General features: G+C 38.6%; 1 protein-coding gene across 3 annotated transcripts in view; it reads left to right on the forward strand.

The window, feature by feature from the left end:
- The first annotated feature begins 929 nt into the window (after positions 1-929).
- Positions 930-21,827, forward strand: part of ccdc93 (CCC complex scaffolding subunit CCDC93) — a 58,435-nt gene continuing 37,537 nt past the window's right edge. The window contains exons 1-8 of one of the 3 annotated variants that reach the window (XM_078552401.1): positions 930-1,058; positions 10,424-10,537; positions 10,960-11,054; positions 11,640-11,751; positions 12,783-12,881; positions 14,779-14,835; positions 16,983-17,083; positions 21,666-21,683. In XM_078552401.1, coding sequence (XP_078408527.1) covers positions 975-1,058; positions 10,424-10,537; positions 10,960-11,054; positions 11,640-11,751; positions 12,783-12,881; positions 14,779-14,835; positions 16,983-17,083; positions 21,666-21,683 — 680 coding nt within the window. In that variant the 5' untranslated portion in view covers positions 930-974. Of the gene's footprint in view, positions 1,059-5,065; positions 5,162-10,423; positions 10,538-10,959; positions 11,055-11,639; positions 11,752-12,782; positions 12,882-14,778; positions 14,836-16,982; positions 17,084-21,665; positions 21,684-21,827 lie in introns of those variants that run through there. The other 2 variants (XM_078552403.1, XM_078552402.1) reach the window with 2 other exon arrangements.

Here is a 21,827-nt window from a genome sequence, read left to right on the forward strand (position 1 = left end):
AGGGAATCGAAGGTTATCAGGGGTAGATGGGAATGTGAAATTCAAAACACAAACAGATCAGCCATGAGTGGTGGAGCAGGCTCGAGGGGCCTAATGTCCTACTTCTTATGTTCGTAAGTAAGTCTAGTCTGGTCTGAAACAGTGGCCAGAGTGGCAGATGAAATCGATGGCAAGGATACAGAGCTTGTCAGGATGACTTCAGTCTTCCCGATGTTTAGATAGAAAAATTGCAGCTCTTTCGAAACACTGCGTTAGACAGTCTGCCAAAATAGTGGTGGTGTCAAGAAAAATGATGGAGATCACATTGCGTGTTATCAGCAAACGGTAAAAAGACAGAAAAGAACCTATAATTCTCTGACTTACTATATGCAATGTCATGGGAGGCCATCCAGTAAAATATTAACAATTTTACACCTTCACACACTTGATTTGTTCCACATGACTTTCCAGTTTTCATATTCTTGCCACAATTTAAATTTCCATGTCTACATTTATTTATCCATGTAACATCATCGTTTTACTGAACTCTGACTTGAGTGATCTAATTACAAAGCTGCTAGTTTATCTCAAAATGCTTTCTGAGAATTTTTAACTGCCTTTTGGAGGAGTGATGAGAGAGAGCTCATAATATCTAATTTTTAAGAAGTTACATTTTGAAGATCAATGGTTTATATCCTGCCAGAAAAAGTTCTACCTTATACATCCACAGTACCGTTTACTTCATTACTCTGATTTGATTAAGGTTCCATTCTGGAGGTTTCATATATAAGAGGGTGTGGAGGGAGGAGATGAGCAACAAACATCACGCACATCACTTGCGCCATCATTGATGTTGCGCACGCAGCTGTCACTCAGACCCCGCCCCCCAAGCGCGCGTCCCAGCCACCGGGGAGGGGTGGAGTTAAAGGCTCACGCGGCTCGCACTACCCCACAGTGCAGTGCGGTAGGAGGGTCACGTGGTATGACGGGGCGTGATGGCAGCTGCTTCGGTTTTCCATCGGCTGCGGACGGGTTCGAAACTGGGGCCGCAGTTTGACCAGGAGGGCAACGTCATCGAGGTAACAGAGTCCCCCGGCCCCTCCGCCTCTTCCCTGCGATAAGTTCGCCCCTTCAACAACGGGAGGGTCTCCAGGATTCGAGGACGCGCTTTTGTTTTTGCTGAAGTCCACTCCCCCGGACCATCTTGTTTTCTATGAGTTGAAGGGGTGACTGAGATGAAGTCAGCCCGAAGAGGAAGGGCTGAAGCTGAATGCAGCGACCTGCTGTCTGTTCACAGCTTTTTGCTGAAGTCATAACTGGCCTCACTTCCTCCAGAGAGGAGGTGGTTACTATGGAGCCCGATGCTTCCCTTCCAGTCAGTCAGTTGGTTAAAGCAGGGTTCCTGCTGGGTTAATGTCAAGACAATCTGATGTTCCTCTGCGTTGGTCTGCTGGTCATTTTGTTCACGTTAAAGAAGAGCCGTATAAATTAAAGCGGCCCAAAACTAACCTAAATGTAAAAGCAAAATACTGCAGATGCAGGAAACCTGCAATAAAAACACACAATACTGGAAATACTCAGGTAGCACCTGTGGAAACAAAAGTGGAGTTGACGTTTCCGGTCGAGAGGACCTTTCTTCAAAACAGTTCTGATGAAAAACCAAAACTAACTCCACTGCCTGGTGCTCTCCCTATAGCCTTTTCTTTATTGCTTCATATATATTCATTGGTGGTGTCTTTATCACTCACTGGTATAACATTCCAGATGTCACTCCTCTGAGAAATTTATGCTTCCCTGTTGCACTTAATGATTTTTTAAAAATTGATTACCACCTGTTATGACTTAACTGTCAGTGGAAATAATATATTAGGACCTGAGATGATAATATACACTACTTAACTATGTCACTTGTCTTTTTGACTCTGATAACTCAAAACTCTTCATAAGTATAGTTTCCCATTACTGGGTATTAGCCTGTGCTGTACATTCTCTGTCAGCTGGTGGCACTATTGCACTTGACACAGTGCTGAAGTTAACTGAGTCTCAGATTTCTGTGGTGGCCTTGTCTTTTTCAAAAATGCCCCTTACGGCCCCACTTTGTCTAACTTTTCACCTAGTGAGAGGACAAGATTTTGCAGCCACCAAGTGATGTTCTCTTGAATGTAGGGGATAGTAAGGGGGAGGTGGTAGCATAGTGGTATTGTCACTGGACTAGTAAACCAGGGTAATGCTCTGGGGTCCTGGGTTGGAATCCCACCATGGCAGATGGTGAAATTTGAAATTAATAAAAATCTGGAATTAAATGTCTAATGGTGAACTTTAAATGACTGGTTGTCGTAAAAACCCAATGGTTAACTAATGTCCTTTTAGGGGAGGAAATTTGCTGTCCTCACCTGGTCCAGCCTACATGTGACTCCAGACCCACAGTCCAAAAGGAATTAAACTGGATGGACCACCCAGCATTGACCTAGGCATCTAGCCCTGTCGACCCTGCAGAGTCCTCCTTACTAACATCAGGGGGCTAGTACCAAACTGGGAGAACTGTCTCACAGACTAGTCAAGCAACAGCTTGACATAGTCATACTCTTGGAAACATCCTTAAAGACAACATCCCAGACACCACCATCCCTATCTCTGGCTATGTCCTGTCCTGATTACCATGTACTACCACCACTGCCCACCCTCCTGCCCCATCCTCAACTGATGAATCAGTACTCTATGTTGAGCACCACTTGGAGGAAGCACTGAGGGTGGCAAAGGCACAGAATGTACTCTGGGTGAGGGACTTCAATGTCCATCATCAAGAGTGGCTCGGTAGCACCACTGCTGACCAAGCTGGCTGAGTCCTAAAAGACACAGCTGCTAGACTGGGTGAGGGAACCAACAAGAGGGAAAAACATACTTGACCTCATTGTCATCAACCTGTCTGCCATCTGTTGATGACAGCTCAATAGGAGTTACCACCATACAATCCTTGTGGAGACGAAGTCCCATCTTCACATTGAGGCTACCCTTCATTGTGTTGTGTGGCACTACCACCATGCTAAATGGGATAGATTTAGAACAGATCTTGCAAATCAAGACTGGGCAACTATGAGGTGCTGTCGGCCATCATAGCAGCAGAATTGGACTTAACCACAATCTGTAACCTCGTAATCTAGCATATCCCCCCCCCACTCTACCGCCAAGCCAGGGGATCAACCCTGGTTCAATGAAGAGCGTTGGAGGGCATGCCAGGAGCAGCATCAGGCATACCTAAAAATGAGGTATCAACCTGGTGAAGCTGCAACACAGGATGACTTACATGCCAAACAGGCTAACCAGCAAGTGATAGACAGAGCTAAGCGATCCCACAACCAACAAATTAGATCTAAGCTCTGCAGTGTTGCCACATCCAGTTGTGAATGGTGGTGGACAAACAACTCATTGAGGAGGAGGCTCCACAAATATCCCCATACTCAGCGATGGGGGCCCCCAGCACATTAGTGCAAAAGATGAGGCTGGAGCATTCACAACAATTTTCAGGCAGAAGTGCTGAGTGGATGATCCATCTTGGCCTCCTCCAGAGAGCCCCAGCATCACAGATTCCAGTCATCTTCCAATTTGATTTACTCCATGTAATATCAAGAAACTGCTGAAGGCACTGGACACTGCAAAGGCTATGGGCCCAGACAACATTCGAGCAATAGTCCTGAAGACTTGTGCTCCAGAACTTGCCGTGCCCCTAGCCAAGCTACTCCAGTGCAGTGACAACACTGGCATCTACCCAACAATATGAAAAATTGCCCAAGCATATCCTGTACACAAAAAGCAGGACAAATTCAGCCCAGCCAAATACAGCCCCATCAGTCGACTCTCTATTAGTAAAGTGATGGAAGAGATCATCAACAGTGCTGTCAAGGAGCACTTGCTTAGCAATGACCTGCTCAATGATGCTCAGTTTGGGTTCCGCCGGGGTCAGCTCCTGACTTCATTACAGCCTTGGTTCAAACATGGACAGAAGAGCTGAACTCCAGGTGTGTGAGAGATTGCCCTTGACATCAAGGTAGCATTTGACAGAGTGTGGCATCAAGGCGTCCTAGCAAAACTGGAGCCAATGGGAATCAGGGAAAACTCTCTGCTGGTTGGAGCCATACTTGGCATGATGGAAAATGGTTGTTGAAGGTCAGTCATCTCCGTTCCAGGACATCACTGCAGTAGTTCCTCAGGGTATTGGCCTAGGCCTAACCATCTTCAGTTGCTTCATCAACGACCTCCCTTCCTATCATAAGGTCAGAAGTGGGGATGTGCGAGCAATGTTCACCGTTCACGACTCAGATACTGAAGCAGTCCATATCCAGGTTTTGCTGCATTTGGACAATAACCAGACTTGGGCTGATAAGTGGCGAGGAACATTGCCTGGTACTTTTGTAGCACAATGACCATCTCCAACAAGAGAGAATCTAATCATCATCCCTTGATACTCAATGACATTACTATCTCAGAATCCCCCACCATCAACATCCTGGTGGTAACCATTGACTGGAAACTAAACGAGAGCAACCACATAAATACTGTGGCTACAACAGCAGGTCAGAGGCTAGGAATCCTGTGACGGGTAACTCAACTTTTGACGTCCCACAGCCTGCTTGATTGGCATCCCATCCACAAACATTCATTCCCTCCACCACCACACAGTGACAGCAATGTGTACCATCTACAGGATGCACTGCAGAAACTCACCAAGGCTCCTTAGGCAGTACCTTCCAAACCCACTACCATCTAGAAGGACAAGGCAGTAGACACATAGGCACACCACCACCTGGAAGTTCCCCTCCAAGCCATTTACCATCCTGATTTGGAAATATATCGCTGTCCCTTCACTGTCGCTGGGTCAAAATCATAGAACTCACTCCCTAACAGCACTGGGTGTACTGACACCACATGGACTGCAGTAGTTCAAGAAGGCAGTTTACCACCACCTTCTCAAGGTCAATTAGGGATGGGCAATAAATGCTAGCCTAGCCAGTGACACCCACATCCCATGAATTAATTTTTTAAAAACTGCCCATTCCTAATTGCCTTTCAGAAGGTGGTAGTGAGCTGCCCGGATGAGCAGTGGATGACCTAAGTTTTATGGAGGGTAGAATGTGGGAGACCAGCCATGAATGCGTTGGAATTGTGGAGTCTATGTTATGACCAGGTGAGAAGGGTTGAACTGGCTGCATTCTATTCTGCCGCCTCGGTTGGTCACAACAAAGGCTTAAGTTTCTTTCTCTCAAAGCTATGCCTTTTCCAAATCAGAATGTATTTAACTATTTATGCAGAGAGCAAAAATGAGCCAATCAAACAATGTATTCATGAGTTAAAGAAAGAACAAACTTATGAACCACTAAATCCGGAAAGTACAGTTATTACGAAATCTTGGATCACTGGTAGGTTTCTTGTTGAGTTGTCTCCCAACTGAGCTATACATTTGTTCTGAGAGAGAGCTTTCAGCCTGTCTCTTGTACTGAAATCTTTTTTGCAATTTCTCTGCAGTGGCTGCAGCCTGGCCTGTTATACTTCGTCCATTGTGTGTTTCCAAGAGGTTTTGGGTGGATCTGTCTGTCTGTAGCAACTGTTTCAATTTTCAGCACTTGCATTTTAACATCTCTCACTTAGACAGTGACAAGTTTCGATGGGTCTTTGAATGATAGGAAATGTCTCTCTCTCTGCACTCCCTTTAGACTGACTTGTTTGTTTTTCGCCTCCACTTTGGAAGATGGTCTTGCATTTTTAAATAGTTTGTTCTGTCTCATTTCAAATTGCAAAATTTTCAGTCAGCTGAAAGATCATATTTTTCAAAAATAATGGAGCATATCCTCATGACATCTGGAAGAAGCAAAGGCATGGATGAGGGTTTCAGCAGCTGATGAACTGAGACACAGGTGAAGTTGAGCGATGCTACATAGGTGGTCTTAATGATGGTGTGAATATAGGTCAGAAGCTCAACTCAGGATCAAGGTTGCAAACAGACTGTCATGGAATTATCTCAATTGAACTACCAGAAATTTACCCCTGGTTCTGAGAAGAGATCAGCTGATACTCAGTTGGGTAGTAGTGGTAATAGAGGTGGCCGATGGTGTTGAGAACATGATCTGTGGTTTATTATTATTACATTATTCCTTTGTCACTTACAGACTGTAATTGTGATCGCAAGTGTAGTTATGTTATAGCAGCCCAAGCACCTGCACTAAGACCATTAGTTTTCCAATTGAAAGGCTTAAGTTCCTGATTGAGGCAAGGCTCAGTTCCTTGAGGTAATTGTTTAATTTGTTTCTTCCTAAAATTAGGATACATCTTTTGTTCCTCAACATAAGCAAGCAGTTATATTCAAAATATTTTTCTCACGTTTTATTAAATAATCCATTAAAGTATTTCTAGCACTCTTTGTTCAGGAGATTGCCCTTTTATTTTATTACCCAATGGTGCTAATAGTACTGGTTATTGCTGTCTGTAAAAGGTTTCTGATTCCAAATATTGTTCACTGCAGTCTAATGCTGGGCCAACGTTCAATTATGCCTATGTTCTTTAATGCTATACCTGGCTTAGTTCATGGACTTGATTTTAAAATATCTTCAGGTATAATCCACACTCTGGATTGATGACAATATGCATCTCCCACAATAATTTTTATATTCCCAGTCCTCTTTAATTTTTATTCACTTTCACTATTTGGGTTTTTCTCTTTTTTGCTGCTAATTTTTTTTCTCTATAGCTTATACCTTTTAACTCCTGCTTTGCCTTTCTTTAAACACAGCTCTACTTATAAATTTTTTAGCCGCACTCTGGGGCTCTTTCACTTCCATTCTATTATTTTTAAGTGGAACTCATTTTCTTTAAATGCCTCTGTTTCCTTTTTAAGGTCTGCTCCCAGTATTTGATTTGTCTTTAGTCTTCTTCCCAGTTTGGCAAGTTTTTTCTCCTAAGTTTTAATATTGCATTCTTTTTTTTTCTCCCCCACTTGTTACTAATGCTTTTTAATGTCATCCACTCTCTAAGCTCCCACCTGTTGTCACATTGTCTTTTTGGTTCAGCTTGTTCCATCGCAAATTCCCAAGTCCATTTTTCTGGCTTTTGCCGATATAAACTGGTCGCTTCCTGTGTATCTGGACATTCAATTTTCTCAGTGTTTTTCACCTGCAGGTCTTTTCTCTAATTTGAAATTTCAAGAGTCTAAACACCAAGTTAAATAAAAATTGCAATAACACAATTAAGCTAATCTTTTGAATTGTTTTTGTCTTTTAACACTTCCATTAAAATATTATTTGAAATCTGTTCTTCACAAAAGTCTTGAATTGACATTTTTTGCCCTGAGTTGTGACAGCTGTATTTGGATAATGTGGCCTAAGCATGTACAGTGTACCCATTTGCCAAAAATGCATCAGTGCTGTTCAGCCAAGTTATATCGATTGGCATTTCTGGTGAAGTTTATTAAATTAATTGAATTAAAGATAGAGGATCTTCAAATAATAATTTAATGAAAGCATTAGTTTTAGTCAGCATTTGAAGCCAGCTTTGGGTAGCTTCTGGTTATGACACTGAATATACTAACGTAAATGCTAAACTTGAGCACTTACAGAAAGTGTAAATTGTAAGTTTTCTTGTGCTTATGGGTGACCAGGGAGTTCACCCCAGAGGTTTCTGCAAGCTCTTTTGTAAAATACATTATATGCTTAGCTGGAACTAGTCAGAATCCTAAAAGGAACTACATAACCTTGATGGAGAAATTTAGTAATATGTCGGTAATAAAATAACACATTTGTTTCATTCATAAACCATTGAACAGTTTAGTCACCTTGTGTGTTAGACCATAATATCAGGCCAGCAATAAACTTTGTAATGGCCAACTGAAGCAAATCAAATATTCCAGCAGTAGACAAAGATGAACTACGATGATTAGGTGTTGTAAATGATGATTCTTCAAATTGCCCCTCATTTTTTTACTACTCCGCATTAAGCAAGTCAGTGGAAGCAATCAATTTAATGTAAATTACTGTGGCTTATAGTGTCAACTGATAAACTTGGGAATTGCATCCCTTGAGACAGAAATTAAAAACTTCCAAATGCCTGTTTCCTGCCTTAAAATTACAGACAAAAATAATTGTTTACTTCAATTTTTTGAATTTTTATTGATCACATTGGAGACGATTTTAGAAAGTTCTACTTCAAAGCTCCTCATTTGCTGTAATATAGCTGGGAATTCATTGTTGGAATTGTTTCTGTAAAAGGGGAAGTAAAGTTAATGATTTTTTTTATACAAGTTGAAGCTCACTCACCCTGTTGCTTTGCTAGTGACAATTGAGAGTCTTCTGCTTGAAATTAGTACACTCTTGTCACCCTGCTATTGAGGTTGGGCAATAGAAAACCTCAACAGGAATGCTTACCATCAAGTGACTCTTTCAAACCTCTTCTCCCAAAATGTTATAATCTGCTTTGGATCAATGACAGTCTTCTGCATCCTTTTGGGACTAATTTACAAATGTTTATCTTTTGGTTCATAAGAGTGCCTTGGAACCCTGAAACTGTTTCAGCCGTTGGTGGCTTTGCAGTTGACCATATCAAAGCAAAGGGGTTAACATATTGCTTAATGACCCCACAAAAAGTCATTGGTTTTGTGGTTTGTTTCTTGCATTTTCCCAATGAGAGGTGAATTCACCTGTCTAAATAACCAGTAGGGAAAAATGCTTTGCTGAAGTATTGGAGAAAATGTTCAAGAACTATTCAGGTACAGAATGTCTGCATCGATCTATTCAGGTACAGAATGTCTGCATCGATCTTAACATATATAAAATTAAATGATTCAGTTCATTGTGGTTGTGACAGATTAAGGGTATTCCTTAAATTCATCCAAGGAAAGCTTCCACAATATGATCATTTTAGCCTTGATAGATTTCTTAACGGTGCTGTAAGCTTGAAGAACAAGATCCATTCAACCTTTCAGTTTTCCAGCAGAGGATTACTTCGACCAGCTGCATAATTTGTAGTCATATCCATTTGAAAATATGAGCATACGAATGATATTTCCGATCTACGGATAGCGTCATTTTTAATTCCTTACGAAAGAAAATATCTTTCCTGAACAGGATTTGACCAAGAGGACCAAAGCTGCTGAGGCTTTCTGATGAGTTTCTCTTCAGACTTGTTCAGAAGTTTCTCTGGATTTCCAGGAAATGTCCCTAAATAAAGTTTTTCTTCACATGGACGAGCTTGACTATGCACTGCCTTGCTCGCGTGGCAGCCATGTATTCAGAAGATTTGCTTTGATCTCTTGCCTTAGAACAGACTAATGCTCTCTGATTCTTTGGGAACTCTTTACAGAGGCCAAGCACTGCAAATGTGTGAGAGTCATGTAAAATACAAATTTGTTTTTTTTCTGTTTCCCAACAGTAAGTCTGAGATCTTTGCAAAGGTCAGAAAGGTAGCCACAATTTTATATACAGGACAACTGAGACTCAGGCTAAGGCATTTTCAGTTTTTTTTTGGTATTCACATTTTGACACCTCTTCTGACATTTGTATTCCGACAACATGTATTTCTTTCTAGTTGCTCAGATAATTTGGCTCGTACAACTGGCCTGACCTTAGAATTGTCCTTTGATGCACGGCTAATGTATGGTGATATTATGACAAGTGTTAAATACTGGTGAGAACACAGCTTACAGGCAATTGCTAACTTAAATATTATTTCTTGGCTTTCTTTCTCTCTCCTTTCTCTTTCCTCCCCCCCCCCCTCCCAAAAAAAATTTAATTTTTGCTCCCCAATTTCACCCTCTAGTTTGCTCCCTAATTGATTCATTTATGGTACAGTTCCATGAGCACTTTCAGTGCTGCACAAGTGGCAAGATTTTGACAGGAGAATGGGGTGGTGGGGAAAAAAAGAGAATCGTAACCAAGGCTGATTTTATCTTTGTTTAATACCTATATCTGCATATTCCAGGCATGGGTGCTGAAAATGTGTCTCTATGTCCAACCATTTGTATTACCTCTATCACTTCTCCAGGCTGCGATCAGCTGACTCCGCACAGACTGAAAGTTAAACCTGGTTACATGGTACAACTTCTAATAGCATAATCTTTTTAGGCCATCGGGGAGAATGAGTTTTTTTGTCCCTTTCCTCTAATTGAACATGCCATTGCACAATAGTTTTATCATTGACACAGTTAGTAAAGACCAGGGTTCAGGATGCTTGGGTAATTTAAATCTTAATATTTCTAAACCAGTTAATGTTTGAGTGATTGTATGTATAAGCTTAATGTTACATACATGCCTGAATTTTTAAAGTTTGCATTAATTGTGACCAAATGTTAAATATTTGCCAAATACATTAATCTTATTTGTCATTAATATTTACACTTTTTTTTAAAGGGCACTAATGCAATTCTTGTGATAGTCAGTGTATACAGTATTTTTTCTATTTAAAGGTTGAAACTCGTGAAGATGAGGAACAAAGTGTCAAATTGACAGAAATTTTGGAATTGCTGGTTGCTGCTGGATACTTCAGAGCAAGAATTAAAGGATTGTCACCATTTGACAAGGTGAGAACTACAAATCCAATTTGACTGTAAAATATTTGTCATTAATGTTATACTGTGGCTACTAATTATAAAAAAAAATGCATGTTGGAATGGTGTAAGAATTAAACCTGACTTTTATGCCAGACAGCCACATTATCATGAAATTTAGAGATCATGATTTAAGTAATGAAGTGACAGCTTGTGCAGGAGAAAGTTGGAACCACAGTTTTAAAAAAAAAAGTGGAAGATTGGGTACCTTGTCGCCTAGCTTCTGTTCAGCTGTGGTCACTTCATACATTTTTGCATGATGGACAGAAACATAAAGTGGCATAAAATTCTTTCATATCAAATGAATAATGTTGCTTATTAACTCGGTTTAAAACAGCAGTTTGCTATTGTTCGTTTTAAAACTTTGGTAAAAAAGACTCCCATTTTCTTCACAGGTAGTGGGTGGCATGACATGGTGTATTACAACATGCAACTTTGATATTGATGTTGATTTACTTTTTCAAGAAAATTCTACAATTGGTCAGAAAATGTAAGTTGCTTGAAATATTTTTGATAATCTATATGGTTGAATGGAATGTAATAGTTGAAGTTTAAAATGTAATGACTAATGATCACTTGCCTTACTATTCCATCTTTAACATAAAATGCCCCAAAATGCTTTGCTGAGGTGAGAATGCACCAAGCAATACTGGAAGAATCAAGAGTTGACTGAAAGTATACTTGCTAGTGAGGCTTTGGTACTTTAAAAGTAAGGCAGGATGAAGTAAAGGTGATAAGTTAAGGAATGGACTTAAAGGTAGGGCCTGCCAACTGTTGAGAAATGCTGGAACAGGATTGGTCAACATTAGGGGGCTGTGGCTGAGAATATAGGGCTTCAGGAGATCACATTTCACTTTTGAACATTGAAAGACTGCATGAGATATTTTAACGAGTGGCCATAATTCCTTTGTGGGTTTTTAATTTTGAACTATGCAGTCACCTTACAGCAAGGATTCCCACTCCCCTGTCACGTGAAATAACCTGGATGTTACAGGAAGGATTTTTTTTCAGTTTTTAATACCATCCAATAAAATGTTTTAACTCATCTGAAAGTATTACGTTTTTTATACATTAGAGCATTGACAGAGAAAATTGTGTCTGTTTTGCCAATTATGAAGTGCCCTCATCGCTTAGAACCACATCAAATCCAGGGTTTGGATTTCATACATACATTCCCTGTTGTACAGGTAAGGATTTTGTTTCTGAACAACTGTCAAATAGTAATAAAAATAATTTGAATCAGTTTTTTAACATCTGATGGACTTAAACTGGACGTCAATTTTTAGAATATCATAGCATTCTTGTAGCTTTTCCAATAATTCAGAATATGTGGCTAGCTCAATGTTTGGCATCATGTAACCATTACTACCATTCCCCATACAAACGTACTTGGCTCCTTTTAAAGATTAACAGCCATTTTTCAGAGGGAAATTTCAAGCGAATCACAATTGATTTATGTTTAACATAGATCTGATGGGTATGAAATTGTGATTGGCTCAAGCTATCTCAAATTAAAAGCTCTTTTATGTACTAATCAGGTAGCAAAATGTATCAATCAGTAAGCAACCAGCACATAAGGGAACACATGCTTTTCTTTTCCAGAGCTATCTTTCGCAGTTGATTAAATCACTCAATTTTGTTTCAGTTTCCATCATTGGTCATGTTGCCTTGGGCCACTACTATTGTACATTTTAAAATTACATTTTTTAAAAAGATTTGCAAAACCTTGAAAGTAAATCCCAAATTATATCATGTGATGCCATCTTTCAGAACAAAAAGAAACCTCTCATTTGTTCAGGTTAATTTTAGGAAGATAGTTTTTGTATCAACTTGGAGGGTTTTTCACAACTAGCTTTTCACTTGTCTTAATGAGTTGTTTTCTCACCAGAGGATGGTAAAGCAATTTTATTCTTCAGGACACCATTGTAAAAGCCCATATTCTCTTAGTGTGTGAAAATCTGTGGGTAAATTCAATATCAGCAGCAAGACAATTATTTTCACTTTTTAAGGAACCACAAGCTTTAGGCTAGTTGTCTTTTGCATTCTCCTCAATTCCCCCACTTTATTAGAACAATTATTTTGAAGCTAGACTTTGTATCTGAAACTTTTTAGGTGACTGTTGTAAGTTTTATTTTGTGATTTTATTTGTGATCTTGAGTATATTTTAGGACAAACTAGAAACAAGTAACACGTCATCTCCATTATTTCTATTTTTAAGTGGTTGGTAAAACGTGCAATTGAGACCAGAGAAGAGATGGGAGATTACATTCGATCATTTTCAGTATCTCAATTTCAGAAAACTCATAGTCTTCTTGAGGTGAGCTTCCCAGTATAATTAAATTAAAAAGTATTGTTAATGTGGGATGTACAGTGAGGGACTTGTCTATAAGCAACTTATGAAAATATTTATGTAAAGTTGTAATTTGCTTTGATTATTTCCTGATTTAAGTTCTGATACTTGACTAGGAAATTTGAATAGTAGCAATTGTTGGAGACAATTCAAACTAATTTGAATTTTGGGACTCTAATCTTTTAATAAATATACTGAATTTTCAATTTATCACTTTTTAATTACAGTCTCAAAATTATATTGGTTTGTCTTGTCTGAATGAAGTTGATTCTGGTGGTGTTGAGCTTGGGTTTCAGGATAATTCTATGCCCAACAGTATTGCTTTGGTCAAGAATAAAGTTTACCTTTTTAAAAAAAAAAGCACTGAATGCAACTTAAGAAAAATAGTTACCTAGATTTCTAAAATTTAGTGTGTTTAATTTAGACTTTCTATACTTGTTAAATGACTGTTTAAAACCAAGAAGTCCAGCAACAGTAATGGTAGGATTAGGGGTATCGACAATCAGTAGTAGAGAATATAGTGAATGCTGAAAATTATAACTAATAGATGAGTGAGAATCTGACAGTTAAATTATTGAACCTATATGTAATCATGTATATTAACTTTTGAAGTGTTATTTTAATCAATTCTGTAAAGAGCTCCTAACCTGACCATACAGTTTTGATGAAGGACCTCAATCCAAGATACAAGATTTATCTAAATGATAGAGCTAAGTTATGTGTCTCTTCAGTATTTTTGCTAGTGAATCAGTTTGGAGTGAATTATTTATAAACTAGACTGGGAAAAAACTTATATACACTAGATCCTCGCTATAATGGGCTCCATATTTGAGACTCTGTGCTATGATGAAATACTTTCAAAGTGTTACAATCTCCATAGAGACCTTCAACTTTTAAAAGGCGATTCAAACTTCCAGTTGATAGCTGAAAGAATAACACAACATGATTTCACATTTTAAAACTTTTACTGTGACAAATGGCTGAAAACACTATTGACTAATCACTTTAGTCCTTTGGGAGTACAGAACTTGGAGTATTGCTGAAAAAGAGACGCACTTTTCATTTTGCATTCATCAGGACAGATGAAGAATGCTAAATTCAAAGGAAACAACAGTTTTTACTGCCATCCAATCAGCAGCTTTTTCTCATTCAGTATAAATTGTTGCTCCCTTTGAAATTTGGCATTCATGCATCTGTCCTGATGAATTCAAGACAAAAAAACTTCAGTCTTTTTTTTTCAGCAATATTATTTTCTTTTGTAGGCAGCTGATACTTTGAATTGCAGAGAGGTACGTTCCCATTTTACACTTATCACACATCATACTCTTCATGGAAATACAGTGCTTATAGCAAACTGTTGCTTCCAATGGATTCCCTTTTCCCCATTTTACCAAGTAGTAACTTTGAGTGACCATCTCAAGGCACTTTCCTCAGTTTTCGGGGAGTTTCTTAAATCCACCACCAGCACTAAAACCAGTTTCAATGATTATTCTTCCCCCAAGGCATGCCAGGACAAATCTCCTGGAATTCTTATATTGGCGCAGGACCCATCTCATTGACTAGAGACCGCCTTCCCCCTCTCATCTGGTTGTGGTAGTTCACAAAGCCAAAACAGCCTCTTCTCTATCCTGGCTGCACAGAGCTACTGTCTGTCTGTGATATTCATTAATTTGTAGGAAGCCTGTAGCCTGATCTCAAAATGGCCTCCAAATAAAAAGAGGCAGAGCAACACTTAACTCAGTATTTTGATAATGAAGTTTTGACTTGTATCATTAGAAATAATTAGTGAACATTTTTCAAATAGGGCTAGAATTACTGTATTTTTCAATAAATTAAATGTATTTTCAATTCCTATTTGTAATAGGATGATGATTTCAAGCAACGGAAAGGCAAAGCTATGAAAGCAGTTGTAGAAGTTTCTGTGAGTAAAGATTGCTCAGAGAGCAGTTGTTTACTGTCGTCATTTTTCACTTCCAATTCCAGTACTCTAATAAAAAATGTATGCAGCCAACATAGTTAACATATTTCTCTTTCAAATTTTGAAATTCATTCCTCTGTTTAAATTTATATTTGATTATTGTCACCAAAGCTTTTTTGATTTGAAATGTGAGCAGAATATTGCCTAACTGTGCTAGTATAAAACAACTGTACATTTCTGTACTTTTTCCAGTTGCTATTTGTGTACCTGTTTATCTTTTGCATGACTTGCATTCATATCTTTAGAGATTAGTTGATCACTCACTGAGTCTTGTTGAATCATGACCAAGTGCATTATTCAGATCAGGCAAGGTTATTTGCACTAAGATAAAAGTAAAAAACTGCGGATGCTGGAAATGCAAAACAAAAACAAAAATACCTGGAAAAATTCCGCAGGTCTGGCAGCATCTGTGGAGAGGAGCACAGTTAACGTTTCAAGTCCGCATGACTCAGTTCTGTTGAAGAGTCATGCGGACTCGAAACGTTAACTGTGCTCCTCTCCACAGATGCTGCCAGACCTGCTGAGTTTTTCCAGGTATTTTTGTTTTTATTTGCACTAAGGTTGGGGAGGGAAGAGGAGAGGGTATATCACTTGTGAAGCGGGGGTGGGCAGAGAGTAATAGGGTTCCAATCAACCATCTACATTTTATTGAGCTTGCTTTTTTGCAAGGAGGAAGAGCAGGGTGATTTAGTTGGATCCCTTGATGTTGGTGTGGAGGCAGTTAAGAGAGGAACCGAGGGAGCTAAAATAAGTGAGCATCAGGTGATTTGTTCATGTATTTTAGCCAAAAAAAAATTGCCATGCCTTTGAAACTTAGTGTAGATTCACCTGATGTCCAAAAACATGTCAAACACTTCATTCTCAAATAACCTTAAACTGCAGACATTCAAGTCGAGCATGGTTAAGGAGTGTAGGATAATATAGCGTGACAAAGAAGCAGGAGGATAGGCAGTTGAGAAGGTAGAGGAAGAGAGTGATTGGCAGCAAATGGAGTGGAAAAGTAGAGAGATGAGGATGGAAATATAACGGAGATTTTTCTGGAATGTTCCAGCTGTCTGGGGAGATAAACACATCTAGAAACTTAAATTAGACTAACTGTATTTATATTACTTAGTTACTGACGATTCAGCATTAAAATACCTGTCTAAAGGCAAAGTTTGATTTACTGTTCCTTAAAATGGGCACTGGCCCAACCTATTGCGTGGTTTGCAATGAAAGAACATTTCGTCCCAATGACTTTACCCAATTTAACCTCCTAACGTACAATATGAACTTTTTCTCTGCCTTCTAAAGCGAACCTCCAACATAGTAAAACCATAAAGTTCATGTTTTTTAGTTTACTTTCTGTAGCATGCTTTTTTCATAGAATACTTGACAGGTTCCTTGACACTTTCAATTCTATTCCTAACTACAATTTTAATCTAGCACTCTCTTTAATCAACACTGCATTACAAATTGTTACAGTTTCAGTACAGGATACTATCTTGTACATCTACATCTGAGCATTGCTTTTGACATTGAATTACCTAAGAAAATTAGTTTGAAATTTTAAAAAGGAGTGATTAAAAGAAATACACATTACTTTAAGATATGTCTCTGTATGAAAATTACAGTGCTAACCTTAGTGTTGTATCTGACCCTGAGATAAGCTTCCGACCATGTATCCGCGCCATCACTAAGATTGCCTCCTTCCACCTACGTAACATTTCCTGACTCTACCCTTGCCCAGTTGATCTGCTGAATCCTCATTTGTACATTTGTTACCTCTAGATTTGACTATTTCACTGCATTCCTGGCGTACCTCCCATCTTCCACCCTCCATAAATTTAAGATCGACCAATCCACTGCCTGATCCAGTTCCAGTGACTTTTGTTTGAACAATGTCTTGATTTTAAAATTCTTATTCTTTAAACCCTACCTTCTTTGGCCAAATGTTTGGTCATCCAGCCTAATATCTCATGTCTCTGTCTCACTACTTTTTTGATGAAACTCCTGTGAAGTGCCTTGAGACATTTACTATGTTATACTTAGCATATTGTTAAGAGTTGACTGCGTGTTCACTTAAGTGTTGAATTCTTTCACTTTCAAAGGATGTTTATAAACCACAACGCAAGTACAAACGGTTGGTTGCAGCAGGAGAGTTGGTAGATGAAGAATCTAGAGTCCATTCTACCCTTTTAGAATTTGGCCGGTAAGTTGAGTATAAAGCATCCTAACTTTAAGTGTTTAATGGCAGGTAATCTGTTTATACAGTACTTTTTTTTTAGGCAGTTTGATATACTGGCAGTTAATTTCTGCTCTACATTTAGAGTGGTTGCAACTCCAGGTTATCCAAATTACATTGAGGGCAAGAGATGATGTCCAATGTGACTATCTAATTAAACCTTTTCTAAATGGTGCTATAAAGCCTAATAATACATATTGATATCTTTTTTGATTGTATTTTTTGCATATAATTACTCAACTGGCATTTTATGAACAGTTTGTTATGTCCATTATGGATTCCACCTATCTTGTAAGTTCAATGTTTTTCATTAATATGAACATGATGATAGATATGCCTGAACTGTACCCAAGGGCTAAGGGAGGCCTTCTGAGGGCAGTGCATTGCTATTTTTTTTAATGGAACCCTATATTAATAAAGTTGGATAAAAGCATTGCTGTGTAAGTGTGCATCTGTCAAATCATTGTTTCACTCCTTGATGGAGGAGATACATGTGACCAAAATCCTGTGTTTAGTTTGGAGTTACCAGAATCTATAACTGTTCACAGGTGCAGCAGACAAAAAAAGGGCATCTCTGCTTCAGCAGTCAGAAAAAGTAGTGAGGTCAGTCTGTTTCCAGAGCTAGAAAATGGCTCAAAAAAAACAAATGTTCATTTATATGGTGTCACAACTAACTGTAGTTACTTTTGTTACATAATTATATACTGCAACCAATTTGCAAAGCACAATTCCATATACAACAAATTTGTCTCTGTTTCCCACAAGAAAAAGCCACATTTTTCAGAACACATTAAGTAATGAATCAAGCCATAGCCCGTTGGGCATCCTCATTCCCATGGGTGCAGTAGACTTTGCCACATTATACTGAGCACCTTTCTGCATTTATTGGTTGACCTGTTTTATGCTGTACTCCTTTAGGGAGCTAATTGTCACTCAGTTACATGAGATGAAAACCAAGCAAAACAAAATCTGCAAGGCCAAGCATATTATTTTTCAGTCATGGTTTGAAGATGCCATTGCCTTGAAGGAAAAATCTTTACTTTCATTTGGAATGACATATACTGTATCCAAAACTGGAACCATCTAGTTGATAAACCTATCACTGAAAGCGTGATTGGATCCTTTGGTTAGTTCCTGCAAGGAATCTACCATTAGAGCTCATTAAACAAAATGGGACTACAGCTTTTGGTCCCATCTTCAGTATATTCTGGAGAATCTCCTAGTATCATTCAGCTTTTGATTTAAACCTAGTTCTATTTGGGATTAATATTTCAGTCTTTCATAGCCCACTTGCAGTTGGATTGTTAGATCACCACTGGTTGTTGTTCCATTGTGTACAAGCTATTTGGAAGTTGTACCCACTTCACTTCTTATGTGTTCCTACTTGCAACTTGAGTTCTTAAGGTTATTTTACTACTGCAAAACTGTTTGTGACATTTGCAAACTCTGGGCACTTTTTATGGATCAGCAGTATTATGTTTGATATGGGTAGGCTTTGGGTCTATCTTGGAGCTTTTATACCAAATCTCACTTCCTGGTTTTATTTGGGTCAAAAAAAAATTCTTCTTGTTTACTGCTATTCACATTAATGTTTCACTTAAGATTTGATTACATAGATGCACAGAGCCCTAATTATCTCCTTTTACATAGAGAAATTTAGGACCTCTAGACAATCGCCACACTTCACGTGTGACAATGGATAGTTGAAGATCGGGAGTAGTGACATAGTGACTATTTTACTGGACTAATAATCCAATCCTGGACTGATATCTGAAACATGAGTTCCTATCCCATGCCAGTAGGGAAATTTAGTTATCTTTTAATAAATCCAGGATAGAAAGCTGGTATAAATAATGGTGGCCATGTGACTCTTGGATTGTTGGGAAAGCCCACCTGGTTCACTTCCCCTTTTAGGGGAAGAAATCTATCAACCTTATTCAATATGGCCTATATGTAACTTCATGCCCTCAGCAATTACTCTTAATTGCCCCCTGAAATGGCCTAGTAAACCACTGAGTTGTCAAGAATGTGACTTATCATCACCCTCTCTAGAGCAGTTGGGGATGGGTAATAAATGCTGGGCTTGTCAGCATCCCCCACATCCAAAAAATCCAGGATAACTCATTGAAAAAATTCAATGTTCCAAGCCCTTTTAGAGGCAGGGGTCATGAAAAATTGACCTGAGGTGTGTCAGGCCTGCTTTCCACCATGTTCCCACCTTCAGGAAATTTTCTCGGAGGTGGGCTCCCTGCAGCAGTAGTTGCTTACCCATCCCTGACAGAGAGCCAGTCAAGGTAGGTAAAAGGACAGTTTATCCTTAATTGTGCGCAACAATGCAGTCTTGGAAAGTGTCTATGCTGCTATTACAGAGCCCCAAGGCTGAAGCAGGCACACCTACAGCTAAAAGCATTCACGAGCTGCTCCTCCACACTGATGGCCCTAACAGCTCTGGACCTTCATTTTTAATAAATCCTCAGCCATTAAACAGCACTTCCAATTTGAGGCACCCTCACCCCTCTGCATTAGTATTGCCCCCCTCACTGAGTGAGGTTGCCAGTTGATCCTCCCTTGCCCATGTACTCCCCCCCGTCATTCTTTTTCTTTCATGGGGTGTGGGTGTTGCTGGCAAGGCTAGCATTTGTGGCCATTTCAGAGGTCAGATAAGAGTCAACCACATTGCTGTGGGTCTGGAGTCACATGTAGGCCAGACCAGGTAAGGATGGCAGATTTCCTGTGCTAAAGGACAATAGTGACCCAGATGGGGTTTTTTTATAACAAGCAATGATAGTTTCATGGTCACCATTACTGTGATTAGATTTCAATTCCCGATTTTTTAACTGAATTCAAACTCTCTCTCTACTAGGGTGGGATTTGAACCCACATCCCCAGGGCATTAACCTTAGTCTCTGGATTACTTATCCAGTGACATTACCACTACGCCACCATCTCCCCTTAACTGGATGGCGAATGCAGAGGTGGCCACTTAATTTGCTGCCTCCTGTAAGATCGTGATGATAAAAGTGGAAGTATAACCAAAATGTCAGCGATGCCTGGAAGGTGAATCAATGAGGGATGCAAAGCTGTTTTGGTGAGACTTTACTAATGCAAAAAAAGCTTAAGGCATATGCTGCAGACACCTGTGCAGCATTAGTAGGAAGAGGTTTTCTCTGAAGATATAGGAAGGGTATGTATATAGCACCCTCTACAGTACAGTTTTCAACCTCTGCTATCCTTTTGAGCAAGTTTGTTTCTTTGGTATTGCGAGTCCATCCCATTACATATTAGATTGAGGCTGCAAATCCTTTTGAGTTCAGAACTTGTAATAGATGGAGATTGCTTTCATCCCATTTGTTATTGATTGTATATACATATATCCCAGAAATGCAAGCTTTTTCAACTTAGTTTATCATCTATCTAGTTACTATAGTTTTGCCTAATTGCCTCAGATTTGATTGATTTGTATTCATTTTGACTTTGTGTGGTAATAACAAAAATTTGCTCCAAACAAAATGTTACCAAAAGCAAAACATGCTGGAAATACTCTGGTCAGACTGCATCTGTGGAGAGAACAGAGAAATTAAAGTTTCAGGTATAGACTGTTTATTAAAATTGTTTTCTTTTTTGGGGAGCATATACAATGTTCAATGCAATATACTTTAAGCTTGTACACATTTAAGAATTGACTTTAAGAAAAGTTGTCCACTATAAAACATGCACCTAGTATTTGATTTTAAACTTCAGATTTGTCCAAGAGTTTTAACTTAAAATTGCAGGTGTCTGAATAAGTCTAAATACTTAACCCTTTATTAAATTGAGATGCATATGAACTGATGAAGTGTTTTATAAATCTTATTTTAACAAACAATCTTTTATAAGGAGGTTGAAAATTAATCTCAGCTGGGGAACTACAGTTTTGTTCACAGAATCTGAACAAGTCAGGTTGTTGGGAATACAAAGTCTGAGTGGAATTAGTGGCACCTTTTGTCAATTGAAAAATTTGAGATTCAAATGATTTAAATTTTATTTTGTGCTATTTAAATAAATTTGACATGTTTACTACTGCACTTTGCCTCTCCTTTTGATTAGTGAAAATGTGATGGAGCTGAACAAATCAGCAGAATCTCCTTTATGGAAATTACTTCTCTTGCCACAGAGTCCATCATAGTGCAAGGTGTGATTACATTCCAACTTGTAACAAAATGGTTAACTCTGAGGGAAGAGATGTGATCCCTTAACTGCACCTAAACTTGTGACTAAATTGTAATGTTACATACTTTGAAAATGGCTAACATACACCAATTGTCAGTTAATGTTTTTTACAAGATAGTTAGAATGATTGTAGCATTTACTTTATACTGTAATTTATCTCCACACCTTTAGTAGGTATTTTCTTTCCTTGCCACTGCTCTTTTTGTTTGTATTTCAATACTAATTTTAATGGCTATCAAATCTTTCAATTGCTTACAATTTATTCTTCCTGCTTTATGTTAAAACTTTTATTCTTTTCTCACTACTTTTGTTGTTTTCTTACATTCTTCATTTTCATTAGCTTTCCTGATTCCCTCATGTGAGTATTTAGTCTTAATTTTCATTTCAAAGCAATCTTTCGCACAACTTTAAAAAGCTAGTACATGTTTTTAAAACTTTGCACTTCATTATTGATGCCTGAATTTAGTATTGTTGGTTTCTTAATTGATAAATCTACAGCAAC

This window comes from Cetorhinus maximus, chromosome 11, assembly GCF_964194155.1.
Source record: "Cetorhinus maximus chromosome 11, sCetMax3.hap1.1, whole genome shotgun sequence".
Classification (NCBI taxonomy): domain Eukaryota; kingdom Metazoa; phylum Chordata; class Chondrichthyes; order Lamniformes; family Cetorhinidae; genus Cetorhinus; species Cetorhinus maximus.